The sequence below is a fragment of the Oncorhynchus tshawytscha genome, unplaced genomic scaffold (assembly GCF_018296145.1).
Source record: "Oncorhynchus tshawytscha isolate Ot180627B unplaced genomic scaffold, Otsh_v2.0 Un_contig_4572_pilon_pilon, whole genome shotgun sequence".
In the NCBI taxonomy this organism is placed as follows: domain Eukaryota; kingdom Metazoa; phylum Chordata; class Actinopteri; order Salmoniformes; family Salmonidae; genus Oncorhynchus; species Oncorhynchus tshawytscha.
Genome location: NW_024609806.1, coordinates 319,526 through 330,000, shown reverse-complemented (window position 1 = coordinate 330,000; position 10,475 = coordinate 319,526). Strand labels below are relative to the sequence as shown.

At 42.6% G+C, this 10,475-nt stretch overlaps 1 protein-coding gene across 3 annotated transcripts in view; it reads right to left on the bottom strand.

Annotated features, from left to right (window-relative positions):
- creb5b (cAMP responsive element binding protein 5b) overlaps nt 1-3,958 on the bottom strand; it is a 97,175-nt gene extending 93,217 nt beyond the window's left edge. The window contains exon 1 of one of the 3 annotated variants that reach the window (XM_042318481.1): nt 3,850-3,958. Coding sequence is in view for 2 of the 3 variants with exons in the window: in XM_042318479.1 (XP_042174413.1) it covers nt 3,097-3,198 (102 nt within the window). In the remaining variant the exon portion in view is untranslated. Of the gene's footprint in view, nt 1-3,096; nt 3,356-3,849 lie in introns of those variants that run through there. The other 2 variants (XM_042318479.1, XM_042318480.1) reach the window with 2 other exon arrangements.
- Nucleotides 3,959-10,475: the final 6,517 nt, after the last annotated feature.

Sequence of the window (10,475 nt, the reverse complement as noted above, 5' to 3'; positions counted from 1 at the left end):
ACTGTAAGTATAATACTGGTAGTAGACTCTCCACATACTGTAGGTATAATACTGGTAGTAGATTCTCCACATACTGTAGGTATAATACTGGTAGTAGATTCTCCACATACTGTAGGTATAATACTGGTGGTAGACTCTCCATATACTGTAGGTATAATACTGGTAGTATACTCTCCACATACTGTAGGTATAATACTGGTGGTAGACTCTCCACATACTGTAGGTATAATACTGGTAGTAGACTCTCCACATACTGTAGGTATAATACTGGTAGTAGACTCTCCACATACTGTAGGTATAATACTGGTGGTAGACTCTCCACATACTGTAGGTATAATACTGGTAGTAAACTCTCCACATACTGTAGGTATAATACTGGTAGCCCAGATATAATATAAAAAAGATTGGTCTGAACAGCAGGATCCATTCTCTAACCTGGATACTTTCAATTCATCAAGCTTTGTTCACTAAGTAGAACTCTTCTCACAGTATTATCAACAACTTAAACTTGTCCATCAAGTGTTTGACAATGTGATTTGGCTCATGTTCCAAAACATTTTCTCCAAATGTCAATCAGAAAACGCCAAGACTAACATTCAAAGAGAAACATTTTCTATTCCATTTCCACACATTAGGCCTATACTTTATTCCCGAGTCATTACCAGAATATGAAATATGATTGGTTTGAGGCTTTTCCTTCAGAAATACATCAACTCAACACGTTGAAAAGGAAATTAAAACCATAATACACATAAAACACTGAAACAAGGGCTCCATGTAAGCCCCAGTGAGTTGTCCCAATTGCTGCTCTCGCCTCTAAATCGCCAGAGCACAACGCCTTTTCCCTTCAATGGGGCACTTGGCTTTTATTTGATATAGATGTTTTAGTTTAGCAGAGGAAATTTGGTTACACTTTACATTAACTGGGTCCCGATGTGAGAGAGGGGAAGGATTAGTGAGCGGAGTATGATTTCAACGGGGACCAGGGAACGAACTCTTCAGGTAGGGCACATATTACAATTCAAACAGTATGGTGTGTGTGTGTGTTCGGCGTGTGTGTGTGTGTTCGGTGTGTGTATGTTCGGTGTGTGTGTGTGTTCAGTGTGTGTGTTCGACGTGGGGTGGGGGAGCCTTCAACAGTGCAGGTTCATGGTGGGATCACAGCGATCCCTGAGGCGAGGAACACGGCTTGCTCAAACAATGCTGTATGTGCTGTGAACTCCTCATATAGGCCCTATAGTATGCTGTACACACACAGCACAGAGGGGCCCCTGAGAGGCAACCCTCAATCACTGTCAATCACCACCTCTCAGTCCCCGCACGGTGTGTGTGTGTGTGTGTGTGTGTGTGTGTGTGTGTGTGTGTGTGTGTGTGTGTGTGTGTGTGTGTGTGTGTGTGTGTGTGTGTGTGTGTGTGTGTGTGTGTGTGTGTGTGTGTGTGTGTGTGTGTGTGTGTGTGTGTGTGTGTGTGTGTGTGTGTATGTGCACATTTCCAACAAGCATAGTGACACCTCCACCCCAGGGCTTCATCGGTCAACACACTCACATCCACATTGAGGACAACAAGGTGTTAACTAACGCTGAGCTGTGGAGGGGCCCGGCATAATACACACTCAACCACAGGGCCTTTCTACACTACCACAATACCTGGAGTCAGATCAGCCTTTATTTATAGAGGGGACTGTGATTGTGTGGACGGTGTCACTCACGGCAAATTGTACGAATCACCCTCTTTATAATCATGTTATAAGAGTTAGTTTTATAAAAGTAGGCTATTCAAAAACAACTAAAAATCTCATAAAAATACAAACATTTTTGTAATTTAGCAGACGCTCTTTTCCAGAGCAACTTGATACATTTATGCACTTTTCCCCCATACCTGTCCCCTGTGGGAATCGAACCCACAACCATGGTGTTGCAAGGATCACACTCTACCAACAGAGCGACACAGGACCCTAACTAACCCAAAGTATAATATGTAAAACCATGAGGATTATAGCACCACATCTTAATCTATACCTAATTAAATAGACTCAAAACTGGAAAGTGGTTGAATTTACAGCTGGTCAAAAGCACACATATAGTGGTGTATACCTGTTGTATTCACTTCACTACATTCATTTAGTTAACTTAATTAGTTCACTTAGATTATTAAGTAAATGTTTCACTCTGTGTTACTGTGTTCATTATTTTATACCAATGTGTTGATCATGGTAGCTGATCTATGGTGACAGATTTGATGAATATCTTCATATATAATAATTCAATTAGAAATAAACACATTTTTAAGAAGTATACTTCAGTCTACTCTCCGTTTAGTGTTAGATGTATTTTTTTATATATACCCACTATCGGGCTTCAAACACAAGGACATTCGCTAAGAAATAATTATTCTGTCAATAACAATGAACTTTTTTTCCAGTCGTACCTCCATCAGTCAGAACAGTTATATTCAGTAGGCCTAAATTCCAGTACACTCTCTTTCCCTCGCTTCTACTAGTCTTATAACGATTATTTTTTATTTTAAGTTAAGTGCCTCAAATAATTTGGGTCATGTTCTTTTTAATTTAGGCTATTTAATACGAGTTTTTATTGTATTTATGAAGATGGATTCAGCAGATATTATAATGTTGCACATGAATCATATTTAGTTAAACCACAAACTCAATAATAATAGTTATTAACACTGTCATCATCGTCATCGATAGTGAATAGTAATTGCAGAAGAGAGGCACCCAGGTAAATTTAGAGAGAGAATGTTTGATCGTTATAGGCTACAATAATAATAAAAAACTGGAAACTGACAAACGGAGAATGGTTCGCCATCATTTAAATTCAATGACAATCTAATCATAAGATTAAAACATATTTTTATACCGCAGGCACTTAACGTAAAGTGTGCCCAGTCAGCAGAACTCCTCTGAAACCTTCAATTGCTCGGCGGCGGTTAATCAAATAGCGACTGCTGGCCTGCAGAATGACGTAATGTTTCGGTTAGATTACTCTTCAAAATGAACAGTATTATAGGCTACCACAGTATCATAAACATGTATTGGTATTATGGATGGAATGACAGCTCCTCTTTAGCTACTTTTACCGTTGTCGAGGACGTGACCGTTTGTAAACTGCGTCCGCGTCCCGTCCCGCAGTCCAGTTTGACACACAGGACAACGTCTAGAAGTGGGCTGCATCCATCCATGGGACAGGGGGACAATGTTGCAAAGCACTGCAAACTACAGAATCATTAAAAATATTACTTTGTAAAGCTCTAGATTTTTTTTTATAAGTCGACACGTATAGCCCAGGCTGTGTCAGTACTTGCTGTTGATAACCATTGCCAATTCATTCCTCCAAATATTATCTTTAGTAATTGCGCGCCATAGGCTACCCTGCACTGGCACATCACTGGATAGTACACATAGCTAACCTACTCACACATCCAGTTTGTGGGGTAAATTACTATGGTAGCTAGAAGCTACGGCTCTGACAGCTCGCGAGCAGAGAGCAACACTTGACATCTCTGCTCAACTTCAACAACATTCAACAGTCAGTCCACGCGCGTCCTGAGACTTCTAAATATTGTACCGAGATGGCAAGCCTGCCACTATACGAGTAAATAACGGACTTAAACACATTTCTGCACATAATACAATATGCACGAGACAACAGAAAATAATATTCAAAGAAATCTGTAGAGCGCCGCAGCATTCTGTTGATGCGATTCTCTGAGCAACTTGTCACATCAACTGAAGTGAAAAGAAATAACAATGCAGCTGAACTAAACGAAATTAACAATCCATAATTGCATGTTTATAATTTACTGTGGTGGAAAGCAATTATTTTAACTTACCAAACAAGTGTAGAAAATACGCAACAGACTCTCAGAAGGAACCACGTTGGACTGAGAAAAGATTACAATACGTTCTATTTAGAGAAGCATTACATCACCCCTCGGTGACGTCACGTGGGATTCCTGAACTTCTGAATCATCGTGGTCCGCTTGGAGGCGGGCTGTTGGGGCGAGCAAGGCAGAGTTTGCAAATGCACGTACGGGACACTGCTGGACATAGGGTACGTATGGCACAAAACTGAGAGGGTACACCACTATCAACTTGCACCAATACTTATTGAAAGGCTACCTTATACAAATGGGTATTCACGTCTTGTTAGCAAAAAAAACTGATCAGCCGGAATAGTGGCTGCTTTTAACATGGTAAATAAAGTTTACATTTGAAATGGATATTTAATTATTTAATATACAGTAGTATAGTAGACCGATAGCAATTTGATTCATCTCCACTTACCCAAGTTCACAAACACAAGAAAGTTAGCCTTGAATAGCAGACTTGGACCTTGTTTTGGAGAGAGCTCAAGAGAGAAAGAAAGAGAGAGAGAGAGAAAGAAAGAGAGAAGAGAGAGAAAGAAAGCTAGACAGAGGGAGAGAGAGTTTATTTAACTTTTGTTTATTATCTATTTCACTTGCTTTGGCAATGTTAACATATGTTTCCCATGCCAATAAAGCACTTGAATTGAATTGAATAGAGAGAGAGAATGTTCTCCTCTCTCCATCCTCTACCTCTTAATAATGAATAATCATGCTGCTGCCTTGAGTAAATAAATAATTGGAGGCATTATATCGACCTCTAAGTGTTGGATTTAAGAGATGCTGTTACACAGACAAAGAACAAGTGAGATATTTTTCCAGAAGTAATGCTAGGTAGGCTAGAGGTAATGTGATGCAGGGGAAATCAAGGACAGACAAAACATCATCCTGGTTCTACCATCAAACTAAACAAACTAAACAACCATCTGTCTGAACAACATCATCCTGGTTCTACCATCAAACTAAACAAACTAAACAACCATCTGTCTGAACAACATCATCCTGGTTCTACCATCAAACTAAACAAACTAAACAACCATCTGTCTGAACAACATCATCCTGGTTCTACCATCAAACTAAACAAACTAAACAACCATCTGTCTGAACAACATCATCCTGGTTCTACCATCAAACTAAACAAACTAAACAACCATCCGTCTGTAGAACATCCTCCTGGTTCTACCAATAAACTAAACAAACTAAACAACCATCCGTCTGTAGAACATCCTCCTGGTTCTACCAATAAACTAAACAAACTTAACAACCATCCGTCTGTAGAACATCCTCCTGGTTCTACCATTAAACTAAACAAACTAAACAACCATCTGTCTGTAGAACATCATCCTGGTTCTACCATCAAATTAAACAACCACCTGTCTGTAGAACATCATCCTGGTTCTACCATCAAACTAAACAACCATCTGTCTGTAGAACATCATCCTGGTTCTACCATCAAACTAAACAACCATCTGTCTGTAGAACATCATCCTGGTTCTACCATCAAACTAAACAACCATCTGTCTGAACAACATCATCCTAGTTCTACCATCAAACTAAACAAACTAAACAACCATCTGTCTGTAGAACATCATCCTGGTCCTACCATCAAACTAAACAAACTAAACAACCATCTGTCTGTAGAACATCATTCTAGTTCTACCATCAAACTAAACAAACTAAACAACCATCTGTCTGTTGAACATCATCCTGGTTCTACCATCAAACTAAACAACCATCTGTTTGTCAAACATCATCCTGGTTCTACCATTAAACTAAACAACCATCTGTCTGTTGAACATCATCCTGGTTCTACCATCAAACTAAACAAACTAAACAACCATCTGTCTGTAGAACATCATCCTGGTTCTACCATCAAACTAAACAAACTAAACAACCATCTGTTTGTCAAACATCATCCTGGTTCTACCATTAAACAAAATAAACTAAACAACCACTTGTCTGTAGAACATCATCCTGGTTCTACCATCAAACTAAACAAACTAAACAACCATCTGTTTGTCAAACATCATCCTGGTTCTACCATTAAACAAAATAAACTAAACAACCACTTGTCTGTAGAACATCATCCTGGTTCTACCATCAAACTAAACAAACTAAACAACCATCTGTCTGTTGAACATCATCCTGGTTCTACCATCAAACTAAACAAACTAAACAACCCTCTGTCTGTAGAACATCATTCTGGTTCTACCATCAAACTAAACAAATTAAACAAACTAAACAACCATCTGTCTGTTGAACATCATCCTGGTTCTACCATCAAACTAAACAAACTAAACAACCATCTGTCTGTAGAACTCATACAGACTCTTTCTATCTATGGCACTTCTCCATGTTTATTTCAGGGGGTGGTTTATGCACACATTAAATGGATGACAGACAAGAGAGGTGCTTAGTGATGGATATGGACAAATGAATTGCCTGTCACTTGTACAATGATCATCCCTTCTCCCTAATTCTGTCACTGTCTTAGATACGGTCGTGTTTCCAGACAGAGCAGTGTTATGTTTCCTCTACTCTGGTATTATTTATTTCAGTTGTTAATGTAGGAGCCAGGAGGATAGTTAAATCACGTCATGATCTTGAGTCTTATTCATGCAACTGTTTGCAGCTATCCTACATATCATCACTTCATCCTCGGAATTCCACTTAGCATTTTTCTTTAGAATGTGACATAGGCCTAAAGAGACATGAAATGTGATGACAAGCAATATTGTCTTTAAAAAAGAGTCTACGGACAGCCCTCCCTAACAGTGTATCAAGAGTTATTATAATCATAATGTAATTTAATAGAAAGGCCATTAAACAATGTAACCACCACTACTACCACCACCAGGATCATTGAAATTTAAGCCTCAGTTAAAATGTACCAAAAAAATAAAACAGACATCTGGATGGTGAAAAATCATGCAGTTTGGAGGTTATTGTGACCTGCTGGTGGCGGCTTGTAGGCTGGGCTGGACTGGGGGCTGGGCTGGACTGCTAGGCTGGGGGGCTGGGATGCTGGGCTGGACTGCTAGGCTGGGGAGCTAGGGGGCTTGGAGGCTGGGGGCTGGGCTGGGAAGCTGTGGGCTGGGAGCCTGGGGGGCTGGGCTGGGGGCTGGGAGGCTAGGCTGGGGAGCTGGGAGACTGGGCTGGGGAGCTGGGAGACTGGGCTGGGGAGCTGGGAGACTGGGCTGGGGAGCTGTGGGCTGGGAGCCTGGGGGGCTGGGCTGGGGGCTGGGAGGCTAGGCTGGGGAGCTGGGGGCTGGGGAGCTGGGAGACTGGGCTGGGGAGCTGGGAGACTGGGCTGGGAAGCTGTGGGCTGGGAGCCTGGGGGCTGGGCTGGGGGGGGCTGGGAGGCTGGGGGGCTGGGAGACTGGGAGAGCTGGGAGACTGGGCTGGGAAGCTGTGGGCTGGGAGCCTGGGGGGCCTGGGGGGCTGGGCTGGGGGCTGGGAGGCTAGGCTGGGGAGCTGGGGGGCTGGGGAGCTGGGAGACTGGGCTGGGAAGCTGTGGGCTGGGAGCCTGGGAGGCTGGGCTGGGGGGAGACTGGGAGGCTAGGCTGGGGAGCTGGGGGGCTGGGGAGCTGGGAGACTGGGCTGGGGAGCTGGGAGACTGGGCTGGGTTGTTGGCTGGGCTGGCTGGGTGTGATGTCTTCCCTCCTCTCCTCTCCTCCTCTCCTCTGTCCCAGCCTGGGGATTAATGACTGTCTCCTCTCCTCAAAGAGAGAGAGATGTTTACCACTGCAGGACGGCCCAGCCAGACACAGGCAGCAGCATTAAGAGGTCTCTGTCACAGAAACAGTAACGGCGACTGAAAGGCCTCCATAACTCAGGAACCTCTCCCGCCTGGCTCCTTTAAGAAGAGCTTTAATCAACGTTTATGACACCCCTTTGTCCTTTATTGCCTATATATTTCCAGAACAATCCAAACATCATATCCCCGGAGAACGGGACTATTAACGGTAAAAGAGGCATACAGTGAGGGGTCGTTGACCTCCACTAAAGGAGATTTGATCTATATTGTACAGGACGTGGTTTTATCCTTCCTCCTCCTCCTCCTGAATGTGTGCTTTGCTTTCCACAGTGCTTTTGAATGGGATCACCTTGGAAAGGTTTCTTAGTGCACGCCCCTATGAAGACAGTGGTGTACTGTACTGTTTAATACCTGGGCAGGGCTGTGGATGGCTTCTCTGTTTGATCTTGTTGATGGAATGTTACAGTGTCAGGGTGTTTACCTCTTACCATACCTTGGGAAATGATGGCTGGTTTGTGCCTGCAGGGCTGGAAACATTGGCGTTAGGCTTTATGTAATACTGTAATGCACTACATAGCCTTTCCTCTGTACAGTCCCTCAATATGGCAAAGGCTACGTCCCAATGGCACCATATTCTCTTTAAAGTGCACTAATTTTGACCAGAGCCCAGGTCAAATGTAGCACACGGCATAGAGAAAGGGGGCCATTTGGGACGGAGACAATGCCTGTCTTAGGCAGAGCCAGGCATTTACCTGTTACTGTAATACTACATAGGCCTACGCATTATATTTAATGCATCATCTGTAGCTACGTTGATGTTGACTAATGTCTCGGTGCGCTGCAAAGGTACAAAGCGAGGGAATTCATGAGTTTTTATGTCCCGACAATAGAAGGTTATGATATGAGAATGTCATGTTTATAATATACAGTATTAGGAAGACATTGAAGATTTAGGATATAACAGCAATGTTTTGTTTGTTGATGAAAAGTTGAGGCTTGTACAGAACCATACAACCTTAATGTGTAGAGTAATGATATCCAGGTACGCACATAATGATGTCATTAGCAAGTAACCAACTGTTTGTTTTCGCTTGCTCTTTCAAGAGATTCAATTTCATGTGAGGACATATTGCAATTGCTCGCTGCGTTGAAAATGCAATATTTGAACTTGGTGTGTAAACTCTGAGCTGCCCTTCCAGCACTGATAACTACGACAGATTACACTTGATAAATAAACACAACGTATGGATTTGGAATTTAAACAAATACTGGGTTCCCAGGAGGCCTTCTGCTCTGTTAAATCTGTGTGTCTGATAGTTTCCTCCTAATGCTTATTTTGAGGGGCTTTGTGACATCAGAAGCTTCTCTGTCTAGCCAAGATATATGGTTTTGCATGAACAGGCCAGGTCAGCCTTGTAAAATAAGTCTTCTCACCTCAATGGGACTTCCTGAATAAATAAAGATTGAACACAAAATAAAATAAACATGATTTCAACAGTCATAGAGCAGTTATGGACCAGAACCATGGGAGTGGGATTCAGTAGATACATCCATACGGATATCTGTGGAAGTTCTGATTCCCAATCAAATACTGACAGTAGTCTGTCTACCCCACAATACCACATAGTATAGAGCTAGTGTGTAGGTTGGTTTGCCAGAGGTTCAATGTCTTCACTAAATCTCTGATGCAGAAAATCACACATAACAGCTATGACCTCATCCGCTTTTATGAGCTGTAATGAATTGCGCAGTAGTGAATGATGTCTGATTAGTAGCAGCTTTACTCATCAAGAACGACCATGGATAAATAGCCGTGGAGACTGGAGAGGCAACAGTGGCAGCATTTCATATGAAAGCCTTTGACTCTCTCTCTCTCAAACAGTACAGGGAGATAACTGTGATGTCATTATGCCATGATGCTTTCACTGTAAAGATCCCACACTACTCAGCCCAGCAGCCCTGGATTGTGTCCCAAATGACACCCTATTCCCTATATGGGGTTCTGGTCAAAAGTAGTGCACTATATAGGGAAGGGGCCTGGTTAAAAGTAGTGCACTATATAGGGAAGGGGCCTGGTTAAAAGTAGTGCACTATATAGGGAATAGGGTGTCATTGCAACCCTGGAAAAAACAGGTTTACCAGCAGCAAGCGCGATGCTGCCGGTTCTGATGCTGCCTGGGCTGGGCCGGTGAGGAGGACCCAGTCCATTACACCACCACCGGGCACACAACCAGGGCCAAGTCATGTGCCAAATAACGTGTAAGGAAAAAGTAAGGAGAGAAGGAGAGGTACTGTAGCTTAGGTAGGAATGGATGGAAGAGTTTTACTTACTTAATTAACCCTTTTCTTTCCTATGTGGAACATAAGGCTTCCATTAGAGAGCACTACTGCTGCCGATCTCCTGCCTGTTTGGTGATAGTTTTCTATGACAGACCACAGTCCTTCCTCACCTCCTACGTACGGTTCTGGATGGAAGGGTGGAGGAGGGGAAGGTACAGCATGGTTTGTTGATTTTTCATGTTTGAACTGATGTGAGAGAGAGCCCATCAGATGTGACAGGGCCTCAGGCCTGCAATCTGAGGTAGACTACAGATGCCACTTTTTCCCTGTGGATCGCTGTGTGCACTCATGGTCAAAGTTATGAACTGTGTCTGTATAACTTTCTGTTGACAACAAGGTATTTTCTTTCTGAAAACCATAAATATGAAAACAATAACTGCTGATCACGCCTTATGTAGAGGATGCCAGTTTCATAATAATCCTTCATGTATTTAGTCAGTCCTGTAGAAAGCTTTCGCTAGGTAAGGACCCAATGTATCTTTTACTAGTTATTTTA